At 39.3% G+C, this 25,093-nt stretch overlaps 1 protein-coding gene across 2 annotated transcripts in view; it reads left to right on the top strand.

Moving 5' to 3' along the window:
* The first annotated feature begins 277 nt into the window (after window positions 1-277).
* The window catches only part of pbx1a (pre-B-cell leukemia homeobox 1a), a 66,049-nt gene continuing 41,233 nt past the window's right edge, over window positions 278-25,093 (top strand). The window contains exons 1-2 of one of the 2 annotated variants that reach the window (XM_065276021.2): window positions 278-920; window positions 2,384-2,457. In XM_065276021.2, the coding sequence (XP_065132093.1) occupies window positions 736-920; window positions 2,384-2,457 (259 nt within the window). In that variant the 5' untranslated portion in view covers window positions 278-735. The remainder of the gene's footprint in view (window positions 921-2,383; window positions 2,458-25,093) is intronic. The other variant, XM_065276022.2, reaches the window with a different exon arrangement.

Raw genomic sequence — 25,093 nt, 5'->3', positions numbered from 1 at the left:
ATCAAAGCCCGATCCTTTGCGCCGAGCACCATTATTTATTTTCATGTTCAACCCCAATCCATCACAATGTTACCACCCTGTCCAGTCCCAGCGCTAACGCCACATCTTAAAGCTTATTACGGCGACCCACCTTCCTCGGAAATATGATTGACGTGTCGCGGAAGAATAAGGGAGGGAAGAACAGCGCGTTCTTGTCCAATCGCGGGCGACCAGGCGGGGCCCCGTCGCGTGTATCAGTGTCGGTGGGCGTGGCTCACGTTCTGTGTCTGTGTTGGTGGGCGGTGCCTCTCGTTATGTGTCAGTATTGCCAGCAGCAGACCTGTGCGAAACAAAAGCACTTCTCTCCACACGTTTATCGCCTTCAAAGAGCGTCTCAAGCCCGTTTCAGTTGCAAAGCTGTCAACGGAAACCAGGAGTTACGCGTCAGGGTCGCAGATTACACGGGATTAGAGCAGCTCTTGTACAAAGTTGTCTTGGCTTTGGTGGCAAAAGCAGGAGTGGCTTGGTCCTAAAGCAGCTCTCCAGATCAGATTTCACCCAAACCAGCTGTGAGAGAGAGAGGGAGCTTTGCCTTTTCTCCCCTCTCCATGTTGTAAGCGAGCTCCAGAGATCCAGAAAGAAAAGGGGGAGTGACGGAGAGAGTTCAAGGGGTTCCTGAAGGAATTTGAATCTGAGATATTCCATCTATCAGGCAAGCAAGAAAAAGTCCACAGAGTCTAGAGAACAGCGGCAAGGATGGATGATCAACCCCGGTTGATGCACTCCTCTCACGGGGTGGGCATGGCCGGACACCCCGGCCTGGCGCAGCATATGCAGGATGGCACAGGAGGAGACGCCGATGGAAGGAAACAGGACATTGGAGACATATTACAACAGATCATGACCATAACCGACCAAAGTCTGGACGAAGCACAGGCGAGGTGTGTTTCTGTGAATTAATGCACGATATTTCTGTTATAACTTAGCAGTGATGTACAGAAACAGTGTTTAACAAGTCAGCTGGTATGTATTTTTACGCGCTGCTCGAAGCGAAATAGCGCAAACTTTCCTTCACGTCCTCCGTGAAACTTTTATTCAGATGTAAAAATGCAAAACGGTATTTTTGCATCTACAGCCACTTTTGCACAATCGTGACTGTCTTACGTCCAGATGCACCATGTTGATTTCCAATTGCTCTGAATCTCGCAGGTTACAAATGAGAAAGCGCATTGATTCAGTGCCACATAGACCTACTACTACATGTTGCGGGTGGATCCAGTCCTGGTTTATTTATTGGACCGCAAGCACCCAAGGTCTAAACAAGGAAATAAATGCTACCGAGATTGCACGCCTAGAAATTTATAGTCTTAGGTGTTTGTCAGAAAGTCTTTAATTGTGGTCTGAAAAAGCCTCCCTAGGCTGTAATATTATTTATGCTCTTTATTATTTCTTAAAGAAATACTGTAACCTTTGTGCGTTTTATATAACTGATGCATGTACAATTTCGGTGAGAAATTACAAAAAGGTTGTTGTTAACAGTTAGTTAATATATTAGCTAACATGAACTGAAAATGAACAATACTTCTACAGCAATTATTATTCTTACTTCATGCTAATTTTTGCATATACTAATGCATTTTTTAAATTAAACATTGTAACATTAATTAATCCACCATTAACTAACATAACTAGTTGCATTGACATTAACTTATATTAACAATAATTAATATATGTTGAAAAAGTATTGTTCATTGTTTGTTCACGTTAGTTATGCATTTATTTATATTCACTTATACAACCTTATTGTAAAGTGTTACCAGAATTTCATATAAAACGTCATTTTTAAATAAGATATTTAAAGCTTGTTAAAACATCACTTGACCCTGTAACCCAGCAGCTCCACAACACTAACAGAGCTAATAAATTATTTTCGGAAATGCAAATATTTAGTAGCCTACATTTCAGTTTTGAAATAGAAATCAAAAAAGAATTTGGACTAGAATGCCTTATGTAATATTTATGTCTATTATATATATGTCTGTTTGTTGTTAATATTTATCTAACTTTAATTTTAAATTTAGCTCAATTTAGGAAGGCAAGTAATCAACTTAAATAGAGTATTTCATAGTAATCTTCCTTTGCAGTCCACATTTTATGCTGGCAGTCATAATGCAAATAAAATGTCCTGACATCATTTTTTATTTAACACATGCATCACTTGTAAAAATTGTTGCACAGTTTATAGCCATTGTCAGCTATTACATACCATTTGTAAAATGCTCAAAAGCATGTCTGCATCAGACCAAGCAGATACTCCTTCTATGCCTAATGTTTGTATTTTGACAGTTCTGACAGGTCATGGATTTTGACAACTTGGTATTTATTTTCTGTTTGTATTTTTTAGGAAACATGCACTGAATTGTCACAGAATGAAGCCGGCTCTTTTCAATGTCCTGTGTGAAATTAAAGAAAAAACAGGTGGGTTTTTTATGATGTGTCCCATATTGAGAGTTAAAGCACAGAAACTTTAAAGAAAGTACTTTCTGCTTTGTTCAAATCCATCACATTAGGCTGAATATTGAATATGGATTTTTCTTTAGAGAGCTCTTTGGTACAATGATTTATTGTGTGTCTTATGAGAATGTGTGTTATTAGATATTTAGATAGGAAAATTCAAAATTAAAGTCAAGAATGCATTGTGTCAACGTTTAAAATATTACAATATTAACACTAAAATTCATGCTGTTCAAATATTCTTTAATTTAGACCGAACATTCAGATTCCTTGAATAGATAGCTAAGGTTATTTTGTGTGATAGAGTTATAATTTGTGCAGCTGTGCATAAACGTATTATTTTATACAGCATTGTACATTGCAGCACCCTGCACTGAGCATTATTGATTTGTCTTTTATCTCAGTTATTTTACTCTGTGATTATAACTTAATATAAAAATGCATGATTTTGTTATGCCTTGCATTTTTTAACCGTTCAGCTTTTCCTCATACCAAGATCTTAATGTCTTAAATATGGTTTTGATAAATGCATCTGAGTTTTATAAACTCCACTGATTGCAACATAACTTTTTTTGTTTTTTGCTGTGCTGTCTGCCTAGATACAGACACACTATTGGTAATGGATAAGTTTTAAAGTTTTTGTTTACTAAAAATCCACCAGATCTACTTTTGAATTCGGGTAAAATGAACATGCTGTTTTGATTATGCGATCGCCCCGCAGTGAAGGTTTTGGTTTTCGAGATCGGTACGATGAAAAACCGTTAATGAAATGACAAAGTAAAAGAAAAACACAACCCTATCATTCTAGTAATTAGCCCCAAAATGTAATTTACAAAGATTTCATTACTTGGAAGCTAAAGTTGGCTCTGTGCCTGAAAGGCTCTGCAGTCCCACTCTCCTCAGTAAAATTGTGACCGTACGAAGAGGGTTTAGAAAGGCCACCATCATGTCAGCCATCAAAAGGGCCTCATGGCTCTAGGACCTTTCTGCTTCTTTTTCCCCCGGTTGTTTAGCAAGGTTCTCCGAGGAGGAAAAGAGTTATGCCTGGCTCTTTTGAACTGCCTGGCGTCACCCCGGGTTCATTCAGAGTTCGTTTCTAAGATGAAGAACAAAGTAACTTGGACCTCTTCCTGGCTTTTGCTCCTGCTTCTCTTCCCACAGTTCCTGGCAACCAGGAACCTGCAAGGCTTTTGACTGAAAAGAGGAACTCTGTTAGATGCAGAGCATTCCAGACTCTCTGTAAGGTGATAAGATAGCGAGTACCTGAACCTGACAGCCTTTTTGTTGACAGATTACATTTGTGGAAGCTTATTGTGTTGTCACTCTCCTATACGTGAATTAGTTTGTTTGTTGTGGGAATGTCTTTGTTTTGTCTGTATTATCCACTTCATACCTCAGTGCACAATGCAAGATGCCTCATCTACACCTCATGTAGAGCTTTTGTTTGTACTTGAATGCACCTCCGGTGTATTTTTTGTTTTGAGCGTGTGTATTGGGGGGGGGGTGCTTTTTTGGTTGTGCTGTAGTTTCTTACTCTCTCAGGACTTCATTAGTAGCATCGGATCATTGAAATCAAACCTACTTATATTTGATCAGTGTTTGTGTTAAAAATGAGCATAGTTTTTGTTAGTTCATTAGAAACCAAAAAATTCTGATGTAATTTTGCTGCTTTGGTAGGATGTAAAAGGAAGGGAACTTGTCAAGTGAAACAGTGTTGTTTTCCTGTAAATATAGTTTATTTAAAGCCTCAAACATTTCGACCCAGCCCTTTGCAAGCTATTGTGGGCTATTTTGGTAGATCTCAGAGCCCTGGCATGGGAATTGAGTTCTGACGCACCCAACTTTCACAAGTTTTTCCTTTAAAGAGGATGCTATTGATAGTAGCCCATTTGTGAGTTAATAAAACAAAACATGAAAAAAACCAGATCAAAAATAGAAACAAAGATTTTCAAGAAGAAATTTAGTGTTTTATCGGTGGTAGAGTTTTGATTGTGTTTAACTGCTGTAGGCAATTTAGTTTAGCAAACCACCTTTGTCCTTTAAAGCTTGATTTAAAAGGTCCTTGTACATTATAATTCTACATGCTCTCTTCTACAGAATTAGCTGTGAGCTCTATCTCGGTTTTCCTCTGTGTCTCCTTAACGTAAGGGTGTAATTTCACACTGCGCAGACAGATACCACTAAAAATCCGCCACTGCCTCAGAGAAAATGGCTCAAAACCTCCGTCGTGACATTTACTGCAAATGTGCTGAGTGCAAGAATGCCCAAACGAGAGCAGCCACCAATTTTATCAGGCCCTTTTAAATGTTTTCCTTTTTTAATAAAAAGTCAGCCCCTTTTACGGTTTTACGTTGTCGCAGCCGTAGAGTCCCAGGTGGATTACAGAAAAGCGAGGTTATTAAATCCGTAGCCGGTCTGTTTTGTCGAAATGGCATAGCGTGCTGTGGAACTGTGGTGCCTTAGCTTTCATAACAGACCGTGGGGGTCATGTGTCTCAGTGAAACGCTGGCTCCTTGTCTTATAAAATTCACCTTTTCAACTGACAGTAGAAAAACGTCGAATTTTTAGATCAACTGGCTAGTCACCTCTTGCCTACTGCTTTAAGCGCAACTCGTAATTCCTATTTGGAAGCAACTGGCTTTCTTTGATAGGAATAATACATTCTCAGCATGCTAACATATTTTATCTGCAGACGTGTTGTGAGAGCATGGAATGACTCTGCTCGTGTAATTCTTTGTAACCTATGGTCACCTCGCAGAGATTGCCGCGGCTGCGAGTTGCCCGGCACACCACGTGTTGTGTGTTAGTGGCGTAAGCGTGTTGACAGCCGTGCGGGAGGATGAGCCGTCCCTGGCAAGCAGCTGACAAGCGGGGCAGTACGGTGTGCCAGCAGCGGACAGAGCAGACCTGAACTCCTGACCTCATTGTGTATTTTTACACAGGCCCTGACCGCGCTAACATGGCACAGGCCGGCGTGCGAGTATAAACAAGCATGGTGCTGTTCTGCGGCTCACGGAACGGGACGCAAAAACGGGGTGGGGGCTTTAAAACAAGACTGCTTTAGCAGCAAGTGTTTCAGATTATTTAAAGCGTTTGTGTACTTGTGTGTAGTTCTTGGAAATGTGAAGCCTCTGTGTGTGCGTGTGTGTGAATTCAGTGAACTGGCACTTATAGATGGACGTTTATGGAAAGCTTGACATTAACTTGGATGTTTGTGGGTATCAGGTTGCAGACCTGTGCTCCGCTTTACCCTTGGGGCCTTCATCAGGGCTGTTTCACATGGACGTACATTTGCCCTCTGGTAAAGAGAGCTTTTAAAAAAATAAACTTCTTTTTAAAACTAAATTTAACCTTGACGTGAACTTGCTGGATCTTAAATCATGGTCAGTGTTAAATGTGATACAGAGTGGAAACATTTCCTGCGTTTGGTAGTTCAGTTACACTGAATAGGAAGTTAATTTATGGTAGCGTTCAGCAAATTATACATTTTGGTAAGTGGGTTGCAAATATGGAGCTCTTTAAAATGCCGCTATCATCTAACCTGACACATGCACACACGAAGAAGCATGTATTTGCTTGTATCTCATGCCAGATGAGTGATACAACCTCATATGTATCTCCACCCTTGTTTCAACCTAATGATTAATTACCTCTAACAAGCCTTAGCTGCAGAATTCCTACATAAACAGACAACAAAAATCTGCCTTTCTTTCATGTATTCAATTTAATTCTTGTTTAGTGATTTTCACAATATTGCATTTTGCAAAACATATTAGTAGAGACATAAGGAAAAGCAAAAAGATATGAAAAATGTACATATATAATACGTGCTATTTATGCATGTTGTTCATAAGATGTGCATTAGCAATACTTACTGTGAAAAAAATTATTGGTAACACTTTCCAATAAGATTGCATTTGTTAACATAGTAAATGCCTTAGTTAACATGAAATAGCAATAAGCAATAAAGTGTTTTAGTATTGATCTATCTTTGTTAAGATTTGTTAAGTTCATTGTCCATGTAATAAAAAAATGATTTTGAAGTAAATGCTGAATTTATCAATAAATGCTGGTGCAGTAAATGCTACAATGCATATTATTAGTTCATTTTAGCTAAAGCATTAACTAATGATAACAAATGCAGCCTTTTTGTAAAGTGTTACCTACTTATCTGTAGGTTTGGAAATTTTGCTTTTGCAAGGGAATGGTGAGCGCTCCGTAATCTAAGAGTTTTATATTCATAGTGTTTTTAAAGTATAGGTATGCATATCAAATTTGGATGTGTTTTAGAGATACTAACTGTAAAAATAATTGTCATTTCAATTGTAATCATTTCTAAATAGAAAGATGACTGAATAGATGGCAATAGAAACCAATAGGCATCAGAAACATTATTTTATATGAAAGCTTTTAAATACCTAAGTGATTTTGGAAAAGTGTATCAAGATATAACGAAATATACTTTTTCTGAGACTATGATACATTTAGTCAATTAACATGACCGCTATTATATTAAACTACAAATGCTGTTGTAGCTTACATAGCGATTACAATGTAAAAGTGTATTTTAAAACATTACATTTGTAGGCTCTTTTTTAATTACATTTATTGTAAAGTTTAAACTTTAATGGAAGAGATGCAAAAACTGTTAACTGCCGTCTGAGCCGATGGTGTAGGTGGCAGCCCTACGACATGTGGTGCTTTCGCACTTTCGGCGACCCGAGTTTGATTCCCGGCTTGTGGTCATTTGCCGATCCCATACCCCTTTCTCCCCACTGTACTTTCCTGTCCTCTCCTCACTTACTGTTCAAATAAAAGCAAAATGGCCAAAAAATATAACTTAAAAAAAAAATGGTTAAACGCCACCTCTGTCAAATATTAGATAATGATTTTAACCGAATGCGTTTGGCACATAGTATACACTCATCAAATACTTTAGCTTCAAATCCACTTAATCTTGGGCTCAGGCCCTTTACAAATACTGGTTTGTTGGCAGAGTCTGAAAAAAATGCTCATTTACAAGAAAACATGTCAGATGGACTTAGATGATTTTGCATCTTAACTCCTCTTTTAAATTTTCTGCGTGGCACATTATTTGTAAGCAGGTGAGATATCTAACACGGTGAGATGTGAAGAAATATTGTGTTTGCTATGGTTACACGAGGGGAGTCTCTCCTCCTGTTTTATTTGGATCGTGATTGCTAATCATACTTGGGGCCGTTGGAACGGACATGCCTCAGTAGCAGCATAATGTTTCCTGTGTGTTTCTGTTATTACCCGGCTTCAAGTCTAAACTCACTCGCAATTAGAGCTCTTTATAAATTATGCAAATGATGACTGGCGTAATTGAGACATGTTAATCATGTTTTAAGAGCCTAATTACAGAAATGTATAACGGAGGTGGGAGTCTCTAATTAGCTCTGATAACAGGTTGCCCATGTGAAAAGTGTTTTCTGTGTTGAAGGCGACGGTCAATGAAGAAACCAAAACCAGTATGTTGTGAAGTTATTATTTACATGGCAAAGGTGTGCTTGGAACAGTGTTTAAATGTAGATGAAAGCAGAGACTTTAAACTGCTGACCAACAACATGGTGTTAATATAGTTGTAAATTGCTTTGGGTACACACTTAGAGCGAATGTGTTAAAAACAGCACATTAGTGTTGATTCTGGGACAACACCTTAAATGCATTGTCCCAGAATCCATCCATCTCTGTGTTATTATTGAAACAACACATTTTGTGTTACTTTTAACAAAACATGTTTTATATTTTAACTGTACAGGTAGTTGACAAATTTTTGGTTTAAATTTTATTTCAGAGTATATACTTAGTATTCAAAGCTTTTTATTCTTTTTAAACATCTTATTAGTTCCTTAAAATCCTTAAAAAATAAAAGTTAAAATCCTGCAGTGTGACAAAATAATTTTTGAAAGCTCAAACATTTGAGTTCATAAATGCTGCATGTATGATAATTATAAAAGAATGATCATAATGCTGCTTTTCGCATGATACAAAGCAGATGTCATATCATACTGTAACAAAATGAATTGTTTGCCATTGTTTGTGTTATGACAAAGGACAGTGATAGAAATGGTCATTTCCTTTGGAAAGATTTGAATGCATCTAAAGCGCATAAAAGCACCACAGCAGCACTGTCCGGTTCGGATATCTGCAGCATCAGTATCAACCATTCTGCGAGCCGAGATTTGTTCATAGTTGTTTGACAGATATCATATTCAGAGCCATTACAGTGAAAACATCTACTCACTTATTGGATTAAAAATTGCTTTAGAGAGGAAATTTGCTTGCAGATGCGATGGAGCTTTTTCTGTCTGATATGAGTCTGTGGTGCAGTTTGTAGCCCAATGTAAAAACTGAATTACAGTAAAAGGCTCTGCAGATGCTGTTATTGTCTCTGTGGAGTCAGTCTCAGCCCCTCAGCGGTGCAGTCAATGGCTGTGATCTATATAACAGCATTAGAGCTCTATCTGCCATTTCCACACAGTCAAAATCCTCATTGTTACAAACACATTTCAATTCATTCATTTCCTTACGTGCCTTAAGTGTAAAAGGCGGGGCTGTTTCCAGCTATGGTTGCCATACCAACACCCCGGGAGTTCATTTAGTTTAATTCAAAGGCCGCGAATTGCCGTTTGCCCACGTCCCGCTGTTTGATTTCGACGACAGCAGTGGCAGCAGCGCAACACATAAAAGCCCCCCCCCCCATATTCCCCCTAGCCATCGCCCCCCACCCACACACTTTTCCCCCGTCGCTGTGAACAGTCAAACACGGACCGGCGAGCGCCCCTTCCCAACTCGACTTAGTAAAAATGACACAAATTAATATATGCTACTTAAACCAGACCAAGATTAATGGCTGGCTTTCGCTGCAGTTTAGGAACACTGTCACTCGACACGCGCTCATTGGACGAGAGCAACACTGATCAACATTCATCCGGCGCTGCGTTAAGGGAAATGGCAAAAAGAGCTGGGAAGCCCGAAATAATGACATTTTATTGTTTTTATTTCACATATATCGGGTATTAGAGTAATAAAATGACACCGATATCGTCTACCTTTGCTAGATTTCACCAAAGAATTTGAGTGTTGCCTCAGCCATGTTTTAGTACTCGAGGCGATATCTCAACAGGGAAGTGCATTTTCATATTCATTCCATATACTTACTCCAAATGATGTGATATACAGAGTCTTCTGGGGAAGAGGCATGTTGCCTGAGTGGTTTAGCATGTAATGAATGTTTCTAATGCAGATTAATGTAATGCTATTGGCATGGCGTGGCTCTGCTAAAGATCCCCTCCACTCTCCTTAATCAGTGGGGGTTAGATGTTAGAGTGGGTGAGGAGATGGCGTCGGGGGGGATACGGGAGGACGTGTGTCGTTATGTGAAGGTAACACATAGCTATGAGTAGCTCTCTTGCCGTGAAATATTCTAATTTATGCTAATGAAGCTGGCGCTGCCGTGAGAAACAAAAGGGCTGGCTATGAGCCTGCGTAACCCCCTTGGTGAACACATACACGAGTACACACATTTTCTCTCTGTGAGATTGAGGGAGAGAAATGATAAATTAAGCCAGCGCACTCGGCGTGTGGTATCTGCAAAACTTTGTCGTATTAAAACAGTTTTTGGTCTCAGCGTAGATTAAATAAAATATTGTGCCTGATTGAAGAACAATGACTAAACAGCAGTTCTTTTACATATTATCTTCATAATATTTACATTTTTATTTGTAAACTCACAGTTAATTTGCTATGCCCTAGTTTACGCACTTCCATACATCATTTTGAGTTAAAGCTGAAGTGTTTTTTCTGCGCTACTAATATAAATAATTGAAAAGGACAAATAATAGCTGGTGCGAACGAAAAGTGCAATTACGCCACTGTGTACGCATTGTTTTTTTTTGGAAAGTATGCACCTACAAATTATTGTCTGCATATTAATCTGGGCAGAATAAGTATTTTAACAGTTAATACACTTAAAGCCGCAGCAGATTCGTATCCAAGTTTGAATCCGTCCGAATGCGTGCCGGGCTGTCGAGGAACAGAGTATGCATGGGGGTACGAGGAGGTGGATTTGGATCACTTCCAAACATGGTTGCCAGTGAGAGCGTAGGTAGCTTTTAGCACAGCGGGGTGAGAAGCAGGAGCTTAAGCAGGGGTCAGTGCTCACCACGGCCGCCTGGCAACACCACACACACACCGAGGAACCGTGACACACTCTGCCCTCAATGCTGACGGAGATTTAATCGAGGGGAAACACAGAAACCCCTCATGTGGCAAGGAATTCAAGGTCTCGCAATTGCTTGGTGGGCATCCCCTTGCAAAAATTTCAAATATTTTTGATAGAGCTGTAACACAGTCACCTGCTGTAATTAGGTAGGTGTTGATTATTTCCTTCATGCAAAATTATTAATATTTGTTGACTTTGAGGACGTAGGTCTCACATCTTTTGGCTAATAGCGTGTTTGACATTATAGTTGGTTTCTAAACTGAGAGCTATTTATCCTTTTTTTTCCTGTATATCCCCCCAGACACACACACATAAACGTCCTATTCCTTCTGCCTACCCGTTTGCCTTTGGCAGTGTTAGTTATGGACAGTTAACTCCTGGAATCCTATTAATGACTGTCATTTTCTGTTTTTGCCTTTTGCATAATCATCATTGTGCTCCGCTGTCCTACATAACCTCTTTTAGCAGTTCTTGTCCAAGTCTTCCGTCGCTAAGAGCACAAGCGGAAACATGGGTGGCAGGTGTGTGTATGTGTGTGTGCGTTTGGGGAGCTAGGGAGGAAGAAGGCCGTTCTAGTGATATATTACATTTCAAGCCTCCTGCCAGAAAAAGGAACAGTGAGATGTCAAGGCATGTGCAGTAGAGTTTACCTCGACCCGAAGCTAAACCTCCACCATCGAGCCTTTATCGACTGGATGGCTCAAATCGAAAGGCTTGTGCCGTCACACCACCTGGTGACATTGTGTACTCTACCACACTGACTTGTCTTTTCGAAGGCTGAGGTTCTGTGCTGTGCTATGAATAGCTAGCGTGCCCATCCAGTTTAAAGGACTTTGACACACAGTGTGAATAATAAGACAGGGTCTGTAAAATTTGCTATATTATTACTGGCTGCTTAGACACTTATATACACTTTTGAAACCACGACCTAGCTGTTAGTGCAAATTTGACAATATTTGGTACACTCCTAAAACGTTAAAAATTACCCATCTTATGTTTAGTTAAGGACAACACGAAATGACACATAATGTGTTAAAATAACACATATTGTGTTAAACAGGAAGGATAACACAAAACAATGTGTTAAAATTAACACATACTTTCTTAGAGTGTAGACAAGATCCAATACCATTTAATAATCGTTGATTTCAACCTGATTTAACAGGAATTTGTAACTGGTTGTAATGTGACTATAGTTTGTATGAATGCATGCAAATCATACAAAAAGTACAGTAATTAAAAAAGTAAGAATTAAGCTACACCACTAAACCCAACATCACTGGACTGAAAGCAGATTGAAAAATTTTGTAAAAATTAGATGCAGATTAGCCACTTTGTAAATTTGTAAATTTCATGAGTTGGTTTTGGATGATTCCCAGTACCAGTGTGACAAAATCCAATTTACAAATTTTCGGCAAAATCAATAATGCTATTGAACTCTCATACTTTTTTGGTCTAAAAAGCTAACATTAAAGGGAAACTTCAGCCAAATATTAAAATTACACTATGATTTACCCTCAAGCAATCCGAGATACAAATGTTCATCATCTTTCAGACGAGCACATTTGGAGTTATTTTAGTAAATATCCTTGCTTTTCCAAGCTTTATAATGGTAGAAAACAGGGACCAGGGAACAACTACTGACTTTAAACCCCCAAAAAAGCATTCATTTTTCACAGAGACTCCAATGGGTTAATAAAGTTCTTTGTGGGTAAAACTAGCTTACAGTAACGATGCCATCTTGGACCCACATGGTTCATGGAGAGTTTAAAGGATTAGTCCATTTTCTTAATAAAAATCCAGATAATTTACTCACCACCATGTCATCCAAAATGTTGATGTGTTTCTTTGTTCAGTCGAGAAGAAATTATGTTTTTTGAGAAAAGTTTTCTAATTTTAATGGCCCCCACACTTAAGTTTTAATGCAGTTTAAAGTTGCAGTTTCAACAGATTTTCAAAGTACTCTAAACGATAGATAAGCATCTTATCTAGTGAAACCTTTATCATTTTTGGCAAGAAAAATAAATAATATGGACTTTTTAACCACAACTTCTCTTCTTCCTCCGTCTGTGTCACAAGCCGTAATTGCGCAATGACGTCGAAAGGTCACGTGTTACATATATGAAACGCACATTTGCAGACCATTTTAAACAATAAACTGACACAAAGACATTAATTAGTATCATTTGACATACAACAAGTTTGCATAGTTTTGCATGGCTCATCCGTGACCTCTTGACATGATGACGTATTACGTGAGGTCACGCTGGCGTGTCACCGGACCGGAGGAAGACAAGACAAGTTGTGGTTTAAAAGTGCATATTTAAAATTTTTTGCCAAAAAGACAATCGTTTCGCTATATAAGACCCTTATGCTTTGTTTGCGATCGTTTAGAGTCCTTTGAAGCTGCGTTGAAACTGCAATTTTAACTGCATTAAAACTGTTAAGTGTTGGGGTCCATTAAAGTCCATTAAAATGAGAAAAATCCTGGAATGTTTTCCTTAAAAACATAATTTCTTCTCTACTGAACAAAGAAAGACATAAACATTTTGGATGACATGGTAGTGAGTAAATTATCTGGATTTTTTTTTAAGAAAATGCCAAATTCTTTAAGCGTAGTGAGCGTTTGTTGCCATGGGTAAATTGCGCAGTGAATCTCGTGAATCGCATGAATCTAGGATGGCATCGTAACCAGAAACGAATTATTATTTATAAAGTTAAAAATATGGATATTTTCTTACAATATCGCATCGATTACCCGCAAAAACCTTGGAGTTGTGTGGATTACTTCTGTGAGGGATGGAAGGCTTCAAAGTCAAAAGTTGTTCCCAGATCCCTGTTTTCTCCAATTATATATAAGATTGGAAAAGCAAGGACATTTACTAAAATAACTTCAAATGTGATTGTCTGAAAGATGATAGACATATGTATCCCGCATTGCTTGTGGTTGAGTACATCATGGGGTAATTTTGATATTTCCCTGGGGTATCGCTTTAATGTAAATATTTTGAGCTTTAAAGGTAACAGTGTAGCTTATAGTTATTTTTATCCGTAATCAAGTTATGTAGAGGTGCCACAGACCCACACAGGTACTACAGCCCGGCAACTCCTGTTGCTGGCGTCCACTGTTCTTCCCCCGACAGCATCGCAAGCAGACACATCCATATATCTGCATACACCTGCTTTCATTTGATTTTCTATTACCAGGCCTCATAGCACATGTATTTCGGAAATCCTCCCCGATAAGGTGCTATTGATGAATTGATATCGGCGAAGGCAGCGAGGAGATAAAGCTGCACAGGTTAAGAGCTTTGTGGATAGTTTAACCTTGATATAACAGTTGTTTCAGTGAGGTTGATTTTCTCTCATCCATCTTCATCCATCAGAGCCGCACTGAAGTATGCAAATGAGCGCAGCGGATAGGCGCGTGCTGGCGTTAAATGGGCCATTTCAAATGTGCAGTGTTCCGCGCTGACAGGGCGATACTCCTTACTGTCCAAATTTAGTGTGTCTTCACAGATATCCCCCCTCCACCCACCTGATAGTACCCCAAACGCACACACGCTTACGACGCCATTACTCCCAACAGAATGGTGGAAACATGGCGCCTTATAAAATATTAATACCGACTTTTTTCTCGCGCTGCCACATTCTTCTTCATATTCAAATGTGTCGGCATAAAGTATAAGACAAGTTGCCACACACACACACACGCACTGTGGATATCAAAGTACTGCTAGATTTTAAAATAATCGAGGATGTCCTGACAGCAAATACGAGTACGTTTTCAACAATTCTTCTGTTCCAGTGCTACACAAGCCAAGATAATCTATTCACACTAGCAGAATGTAATGAGTGTAAATGTTATTAGCTGTTTGTGAATTATGACTGTGTAGGTTAATTGGAGAGTTAGGAGGTGTTCCAATTAAAATGCTTAATGTCCCAGAATAGCATGGTCACAGGACCACTAGAATTACACGAATGCAGAAAATAAAGTGTAAAAACATTATGTTTTTATTGCAAACCTGACATTAATCTGACACCTCTGGCTTCTTTGTTTACTTGCGCTTTGTTAAAAGGAGTAATGAAAACCAAATGAAATCAGTTATCTGTGAAACAATCTGCACAAAGTGAGTGGTTTTATTAGAAGTAAATGTTGAAATATTGCAGGCCAGTGTTCAGGTAGTGTTCTTTCTCTGCAAGCTTTTATTTTGCAAATGTCCGTTACTGCCCATATAATTTTATGGGGCACTTTTTATTATCATGCTCATTGTGTTTAACGTATGTCATATGTCAGCTGAGCATGTTACAGCACTAGCAATGCCAATGGGTTTGATTCCAAAGAAGCACGTGTATGGATAAAATCCGAATGGACCAAAAGTCATTTTGGAAAAAAAATTCAAAAGCCATTTAAATTCTACCATATTATAAAATCTCCTGATGATCCTTTAAGGCTTTGAATCCAAATGAACCAGAGACCACTTGGTATAAATGTAAGTTGTAAAAATATAACTCCTGCATTGTCCTTTCATAATTGCTGTTAGTTTGTAAGGAGGCGTAGACTTCAGCTGTTTGTAAATTTGGCCTCCTTTGAGATGTCAGCAAGATATTATTTTATATAGGAGGTGCTTATGGTTTATAGCAGCTATTAAGATCCATTGTGCGATTTCAGTAACCAGTCATTCAAAACAATGAATCTTGAATACAGTGTTAGCCTCTTCATAAGCTGTCAGCCGTCCACTAACTGTATTGCCCAAGGAGAGTTGAAATAAGCCAACTGGGCGGATCCTAGTCAGGACTGATGGATCTCTATGCCAATCAGGCTTCGGTGTGGAGGGAATCAATGTAACAAGCCTGGGAAATCTGCCATGTAGACCTAACCACAACTGGCCTCCACTAAAAAAGGCCATTAACATTAATGAAGTATGGTTTTAAAACTTCTTCAGCAATCAAGCCCGATAGGATTTCTGAAATGAATGGCCTGCCATTAAGAATCATGATTATCATTAGCAAGGTCCACACGATAGATCGGTGATCGTTCAAAGACTTTGAATACCAGCCTTTCCTTGGCACTATTTTGATAGATATTTTGTATCTTTTTTACTATTGCAACTATTTAGGTGAAAAGTTTGTGAATATCTAACTATTAAAGAATTATTGTGCTATGCAATTTTTAAGCTGGCACAACCATTAAAAGTTACAACAGTTTTTTAGCGATAGTAGTGTTTTAGTATTGACCTTAACCCCATAACACACTAAAACTATCCTGTTTCGATAACACCTTCATGTTAAATTATCAGAAGCTTACCGTATTGAAACAGTACGGGAAGCACAGGGGCCAATGTCGTACATTATATCTCATGCTGAACAGAGGACGTTCACAAGCATCGTAATAAGTCAACGGCAGCCCAGACATAGTGTTCAATAAATCTGTCTTGTGGGTGTCACAATCATTTTTCCTAGACTGTATGCTAGCGCTTCCTCTGTGCAGTAAGCCTATATCTGTTTTAGCAATTAGCCACTTTCCGTTGGTGTCAAATGACCGTCTGTTGGGCACAGGTTTTGCTAGTGAACTAAAGCACTTATTTAAAGGGACACACCACTTTTTTAGAAAAAAATATATTACGTAGCAGCCGAAATTAGTCCCCTGCTATTGAAAGATACTAAGGGGACTATTTTCGGCTGCTGCGTAATATCATGTACCATGTTATGGCAGCAAAGTCCTTGATTATTACGCCAGAATGAGAGTATAGTTCCTAGCCATATCTGCCTAGAAAATCACAAATTTGTATTTTCCGTCGGTCTCAGTACATGATGTAACTACAGAAGAGTCCAATTTTAAATAGGAAAAATATCAAAACTGTTTGGTTATATTTTTTAGATGTGATGCTAATGGTCTAATCAGGCTCAATGGATTATGCTAAGCTAGGCTAAAAGTGGTAGCGCCAGACCCACAGATCAGCTGAATGGATTTCAAAACGTTAAGAATCAAATGTTTAACTCTAGGGGAGCTGGAAAATGAGCATATAAAAAAATGGAGTGTCCCTTTAATTTTCTCTGTTTCTATAACCTTCCCTTCTTTCTTTTGTGACTTAGCTTTAACCAGGAATCTGTTTGTTATTGAATTATATACCTACTGTAGTTAGCAGTAGTGAAGCTTGTTACAGTAGTAGCTGTCACAACATTTGGATCTGAATGGAAACCCAACTAACTAACCAACCAACCCTGTTCTTTCTCTGACATTTTCTGTGTCTTTCTATAGTTCTCACTCTTTCAGTCAAAGCTTTCATTTTCTTTTTCTACATGTTTCTCTTTTTGTTGTGTTTTTCATTCCCCCAATCCTCAGAAGTCATTACAGTGCTGTGGAGTTGTGTAATGGAGCCCGCGGTTATCAACTTAATGAATTCTGCCCAGTCGCCTCTATTTATTGTGCCCCTTCTCAAATGAAACTTACAATGTGTGCATACCAGTCAAATTTGGCAGCATATCTGCGTAATGTAAACCGAGATGCACCCATATTGATGTTCGGTAAAGGGTTGCTCAATCAGTTTTACAGGTATTTAACATGTAAGTCTTTTTTATTGCAATATATGACGCAGTGGTGTAGCCTAGGTTAGTATACTAGTATACTGTGATTTTTCCCCATAAGCACCACTATACTCACAGATGCAGACAGTATGCATCTTCATTGAGAGCATTCTGAAAGACTGCTTATGTGTTATCATATCATAAGTATTAAAAGGGCAGCTAATGTAGGTGTTTTCAGCAATATAAAAAAAGTCTTCGGTGTCCCCAGAATGTCTCTGTAAAGTTTCAGCTCAAAATACACTACAGATCTTTCATTATATGATGTTGAACATTTGTGGCTGAAATGAAAAACACACTGTTTTTGTGCGTGTTTCTTTAAATGCAAAGAAAGATTTTGCCACCCCCTCTGTATGCAAAATAGGGGGTAGAGCGCTTACACATGTGCTTTGGACTACATCAAAACATGTCTCTGACAGAAGGTTGAACTACGCGCTCATAGGGCGGAGTCTGTGAGCGGTTTTGGTTAGGGCGTAATCAAACATTTCAGCTTGAAACACATTTAAAAGTGCATTTTCTAGGATGTGGGGGGGGGATTAATAAACAGTTTACAATTCGGCTAACACATTCATGAAACTTGTTTAAACAAAGAAAAATGATCCACTCTTACAATAGCTATTATCTGACAACTGTTGATAGCTAACATTGCCATACAGTAATTTAGTGGTGTAAATGTTTTTAATTAATATGCATGATGACCAATAATTCTCTCAACTGCATAGTCATTTACTGTATATAAAAGCTTTTTTTTGCAAATAATACAAGCAGTGTTTAGGAATAAAAAATAGACTTTTATTTAATTATTATTACAAGCCCTTGTTGCCTAATAGTAGACACCAAAACAAGAACCATGTGCAGGTTCGACTTCATTTGGTGCTACGCAGATGGCTTGGTGATGTCAAAGTACCGCGAGATTGCTTCAAAGCAGACTTCTCTGTGTGATTTCTCAAATCACTCTCGCAGTATTTTTGATGTCATTCGCCTGTCGGTTGTTGTTGCACCACACCAATCTGCTCTCCAGTCACTTTTGTGCCTCCGAGGTTATTGAACTTAATACGCTGATTAGATCGCGCAGTTCGGCATGAAGTCAAACACACCAAATATAGCCTACTGTACAGTATATGAGGTTCAACCCGCCAAAATAGCAAGTGGAGCATGCTAATGGTTAGTGCTTCACATCTAAATTTATGAATGAGGGGGGAAATGTGTGTCACAAAACGATGCTGTTACCCATCCTCACGCTTTTTAAAGTGGGTACACGGAAATATACCTGCATATCACGTAGACCACACCACTGATATGAAGTAAGTATATAAGAGTCCATTTGTTTATTTGATTAAATACTGAAAATAAACACATTTAGTTAAACAAATAACCTGCTTTCTTCCCTGATAATAGATCATCAGTTTTGCACGAACTTGTGGAGCCCATGTCAGCAAGTGCATTCTGTCATTAAATCAAAAGGGGCGCACACCAAATTACAGACATTGTGAAAACCCAACTTAAGTCATTTTTTTTGTGATTTACCATTTTCTGCATAAAGTAAAATTACCTTTGATGCTTGTTTTCTTAGAATTTGATTGTTGGACTTTAGCCTGAATTTCACAGGCAGCCCTGCTGGAAAAAAACAGCATACCAGCATATGTTGCGTTTTGGTGCTGGTTTGCTGGTGACAACCAGCATATTTCCCATGCTAATCCATGCTGGTTTGGTGCAGGTTTAGCTGGTGGTCATCAGCATATGAGCACCAGCATCCTATGCTGGTCATACCAGCAAGACCAGCATATGTTGTGGTTTGGTGCTGGTGACCACCAGCATGAGAATTATGCTGGTCTATGCTGTTTTTTTGCAGCAGGGAAAGTAACAATTAAGCAAAAATGTTTAACTTTTTTTTCTTAATCCAACTATACACTAAAATTGTTATGAAAGTAATGAGAATTTTGAAAGCTACATTTTCAGTAGGGGTCTCAGACTTTTGGACTCCAATGTGATGCCATATTTTGCTACTGAAATGGCAGCCATATTGCCGGCGTTCTCCTGCTTTAGCTTTTGTCCAGCAGCACACTGTTGCTGTGTCTCTCTCTTTCCTCTGCTGTGTATGCTGGGGTTTTCTTTGGCAGACTTGGACCACAGCTCGTTAGACTGAAAGAATGCACTACTTTAATTAATGATATGTAAATATCTTTCAGTGGGCTTCATTTGCATATTAAGAGAGATTTGCGGAATCTGTGGAGTAATATATTTTAATTAGGGATTAATTAAAAATAATGGGAATTTCATTTTGCCTGGCAGGTTGGTTTGCGCTCCAGCATGCGTCTGGCACATTCGCCTGACTGAATACCGGCCTCCCACCTCCCACCAATAAGCTTCCATTCTCTCTGTTTCTCCTGTTTTGCCACTTATCTGTTCCGTCCTCTTAAATCTTTTACTACTCCATTCTCCCGATCATATCCATCTCATGGACTGGCATCCTTTGTGATGCATATAACTCACCTATACATGTATGAATGAGTCTGTAGATGATTTTAATGTGATAACAGCATTACAGGGTTTGCAGTATGACTCACATTTTCTCTATTGTTTCATTCCTCCTTTCTGTATTCTTTTTTTCCTTTCTGTCTCTCTCACCTGCTCTGTATTTTCCTCCTGAAGGATAGGGAATGACTCTCAGACACGGAACACTAGTTGTGTTGGCAATTATGTTAATGGGCTGCCATTAGGCTGTGGTGCTGTATGAGCGATCAGGGAGCCGAGCTGGCATGGTGGGAGAAAATGATCACAGCCTCCGGGCCTCCTTGATACAGCTCCAGCAGCCTCATTTGCATAGCAAAACCCCTCCCACAGATAAAAGCGCCGCCCTATTTCCATGACACAGGGTGGAATTCGCCCAGGCCAGGTGACGTATCATCACGAACACGTCCGGCATCATCGTCTCTCTTCCTGTGGCCAGTTGGGAGTATAACCTGCATCAGAGGCCTACTGAGGGAGTTTTATAGGAGTGCCGGTTCATAACATTTCTGAAACATCATCATAACATTGGCATGGCGGCATAATGAGGACATAATGAGGTCTGTTATTACCAGAGGCCTGCTGAAAATCCCTCCACGCTCATTGTTCCCATTTGTGACTGAACTGTGGGCTGGAGATGATGGTATGTGGGGATGATGGTAGTGTGGCACATAGACGCACACAAACACACACGGTCCAAAATTACCACACCTGACAGTGCAGTGGTGAATAAATTGAGACAATTTTCCAACCATAAATGCCTTTTCATATGTTTATAAATATTTTAATATTTTTTATTGGCCCTGAAAGGGTTGTGGCAATTTTTCCCTTGAATATTTGCAGTAAATTGTGTCATTCAGGCTATCCAAGCATTACATACAGTATGTTTACTAAATGCACCGCTTACCAAAATGAATTTTGGGGGCATCATGCAAGGAAAATGTGTCACTTATATAACATTCTGATCCTACCTTGGAAACGATGCCCTATTTTTTTATTTCTGTGTAAACGACTTATACGCAAAGCAATGAAAACGGTGTTATCATGTGAATTCGTATTATGCATTCAGTCTACAGGCATGCACAAGTTTTAGACAACCATAACAATAGTGGTGGCCTACAGGACCGTGTTTGTGCAACTCAAGAAACTGAGTTTAGTTATGCTTTTCCTACAAAATGTACAAAATTTGGCCACTTTATTGTCCAGGGTCACTAGTCAAAAACAAGCGTCATTGTCTGCTCAAATAAAATAGCTTGATGCTTTTGCCATCTTGATTGTTTGTATTAATTGCTTTTCACGGGGGCAGGGTTTCATATTTTATTGAAGCTTCCCTGGGCACCGCCATTGATTAGCGAACCCCCACCTGCTGTTAGCATTCCATTGACTCCTATTCATTTTGGCGTCACTTTGACAGCGGATAACTTTACATCTGAGGCGTTTAAAGACTCCATTTGTCCATTAATTAATTTTAAAGAAACACGAAAATGTTAAAGGGCTCTTTAACCTTGTATCTTCCGTTATGGCCCAGTAGTAGCAGTTTTTTTTTTTAAATAGGCTAACGATTATGTCATAACCGAGCAACTCTCTGTTGGACATTAGAGAAATTACCGTATGGACAGGAGGAGAAGCTCGCAGGCAATATGGCGTACTGGCATTACATTTTTAAATAATAAAAATACTATGCAAAATGACACAATAATTAATCAGAAGAATACTTACCAAAATTTGCTCCTGTTCACGCTCGCTGTCTCTGCAAGATTCAGTGGGTGATTTCGACGCTCGACCCCCAGGAAGTGCGTGCTTCTAATTGACTTAACTTGTCTCTGTTGAATCCAATGGGGTCGCTGTGTTCATTTCTTTTACTGTCTACGGCTTTTCAGAAGAATGCATATGTGTGCATGCATGTGGTGTATGCGTAACATCTCCAACTACTGGCCTGGGATGCGTTATACAGCGTTTTAGTTGTTTTCGCAGATTCATGTGAACGAAAAGTTTTAACAATGTTGTGCGAATATGTGCAATAATGCAAAGGATCAACTTTTAACTTTTCAGTGCAACCGTTGTATTGTAACTGTGCTCTCAGTTTGATTCTCATTGATTTTATTGCATTTTTGTCTGCTAAGCAAAATGTCATTGATCAGACTAAATACATGTTCAAAACCACAGTTTAAAAGAAGTAATACTGTTGCAATTTTTGAAAGATACTTGCCACATATACAGTATTTCCTGTTTTGAGAAATCTTAATTTTGGACCCCGTTCAAACCCCCTATATACAGTATTTGCGTGTCTCCCTTTTTATTTTTTCGGTGGACAGCATCAGTGCTGACGGCTCATTTGCTCTTTCGTCGTCTGATCTCACCGCTGCAGATAAGAGCACTCCCACCCCCACACCAGTTCACATCAGCAGCGTATGTATGTGTGTGTGTGTGTGTGTGTGTCACTGTCGCAAGCTGCCAGACTCTTTCTCTTTAGCCTCCATACTCGACATTAAGCAGGATTGTTTGTGCCTGCAGTGAGTGAGGAAGTGGTAGTATCAAACGGATTCTCAGTAGCATATCTAATTTAAAAAACTCTCAGTCCTAGCGTTTCTTTCAGCAAACAGCCATCCAGTTTTTATCTACATGGCTGTGTGCGAACAGATCGTCTCCATCTTTGTCTATGTATAAGGTAGAGTCAGAGTGCTGATATTATTGATCCCGGCCTTCAGAATTCATTATGCTGCCGTGCCACATCTTTATTTATGCCCTCGCTATGCGCTTCTCTCTCTTTTCACATTATTCTTTTATTATTTCTTTACTGCTGCCTTATCTGCTGTATTTGCGTCCGGACGAGACTGATTTGATTGGAGCGATATCGCAAGCCCTGCCCTTCACTGCCCACCATTTCGACCCTTCATCACCACCAAGACTTCTCTGTCCGATCCCCCTAATTATTTCAGAGATCAGAGACTGCGGCTGTGGAATGGCCCGGCACGGCCCGGTTGGGTTGTGATACCGGGGACGTGACCGTTATGCTGATGGAGGCAGCGGATCAATAATTTAGGCCTTGGCCTTAATGGTCGCGTTAAAAGCTCATACGTCTACAGGCCTGGAGGCTCGGCTGCTTAAAGGTGCAGTGCAGAACAAATCGACTTTGACTTAAAACCCTTGGTGAGGGACGAATGCAAGATATTTTCCCTTTACATGTCTGTTTGAAAGGACTGAAGAGCCATTTGTCCTTAGAGCTGCACAGTGCTATTGGTTTATTGAAATCCATGCACAAATTATCGTATATGTCAGCATTGTGCTCTTTGGCGTGCTCCTACCCAGCAGTCTTTAACACGTTTATTCGAGCTTTGTTTTGCCGCTAATCCTGTTTAAGACCCGATCCACCTCTTGGTTCTTATTGATTCTTACAAAGCCTTCTTCATATCCACATATCCCAGAAGAACAAAGAGGCCGGCGATGGTACTTAATCTGTCTGCCTCTCTTGTTTCTCTGTCTGTCACTCGGCCTGTCTGTCTTTCTGCCCCGTCTTCCTCTCCATCTCTGTCTTAGCCTTAAGGCTATACACACCACACACTTAGGATTTGGACATCCATTGATTTGATTCAGGGACATTAATGTCAAGGCCCTGCGTATCTTGCCAAATCCAAGAGCCAAGTCAAGCTTTCTATTGCCCAATGGATGGATTGAAGCACCTCATCTACTCACCCCCCCCCACACACCATTCGTTCGCATCCTCGTTCAGTCATTTTCTCTCTCTTTCCCTCTCTCCCGTCTCTCTCTCACTCTCTCTGTGCTTCCCTTCGGGGGTGGATATATTAGATATAACCAATTCAATTTTATGCAGCCAGGACAGACTCCCTGAAGGCATAAATACACACATTTTTTAATACACTCCACACCAGGAAAGGCCCATCCGCTGCAGCCGCGGGCTGCACTGGGTCCCCTCACACTCAATTATTAATGTAACGAGTCTGCGACTTAATTAAATAATAAAGACAGTGTGGCCCTGCAAAGGAATGGAACGAGAAGATCTCATGTATAATAAAGCGCTGGCACCCGCAGATACAGACCTCTGTGAGAATAAAGAGAAGAGGATAAACAAATAAAAGCTTGTGGGATGACCTTAAGTCTGGTGCTGGAGGATTGCGAGCTTATTATGTAGAACTGAATGATTTATTGAATAAAACCATGCATGAGGTAGTAAATGGATATTAGCTACGGTTTAAGCAAACTTGGTCTAGCTGATATGCTTAATGCTGGCGGAGCAATTTTATATTGGCCAAGAGATATGAATATTTTTAAGTGGTATTATTGTGGTATATTAAAGAGCACCTATTTCATTGTTAAAACAACAACGTCATTTTGTGTATTTGGTATAATACAATGTGTTCGTGTGGTTTATGGTTTAAAAACACTGTATTATTTTCCACATACCGTACATTTTTTTTTGCTCTAGATTTCCATCTCTTCCAGAAACGCATGGTTCTGAAAAGCTCTGTGTCCCTGAGTGGACAGCTAATCTGTACGTTGTGATTGGCCTGAATACCTCTGACATCAGCCGGAAATGTGACGCTTCTTACCATGTTTGAAAGATTCGCTCACAATGCAATGCTGACAGGAGTTAACTTACAGGCTGTGCGTCTGAAGCGGTAGGAATTATGATGATGTTGGTCTTGTCTACATCACCAATCCCAGAAAGTAAACTGTTACCTACAATCCGTGTGTTTGTTGTAGTCCAAGAAAAATTACTTTGTGGTATGTACCTTTTGCATATCATTAACATGTACTAATACACAATTACACACCAAAGGAAATGTAAAATCGTGAATCGGACCATTAGTGCCTTTTTATTTGTGCTTAAGAATACATTTTAAAACTAGTAGACTAATTTCTCTTTAAGGGATAGTTCACCCAAAAATAAAAATTCTGTCATCATTTACTGACCCTAATGTTGTTACAAACCTGTAGGAATTACTTTGTTATGCTGAACAGAAATTAAGATATTTTGAGCATTGTTTGTAACCAAGTAGTTTTCGACTACCATTGACTAGAATTTTGTTTTCCTACAATGGAAGTAAATGGTGGTTCTCCTTCCTGCTTCATTACAAATATCTTCCTTTCTGTTCAGCGGAACAAAGAAATGTTTACAGGTTTGAGGGTAAGTAAATGATGACAGAATTAAAATTTGTTGGCTTTTAATATAATTTTGTTAGCCTTAAGGATACCTATGTTAGTGTATTTAGATTCTGATAATAACCTTAAAAGATGTCT

The sequence above is a fragment of the Paramisgurnus dabryanus genome, chromosome 6 (genome assembly GCF_030506205.2).
Source record: "Paramisgurnus dabryanus chromosome 6, PD_genome_1.1, whole genome shotgun sequence".
NCBI classification, from domain to species: domain Eukaryota; kingdom Metazoa; phylum Chordata; class Actinopteri; order Cypriniformes; family Cobitidae; genus Paramisgurnus; species Paramisgurnus dabryanus.
This window is presented reverse-complemented; position numbering and strand designations above follow the sequence as displayed.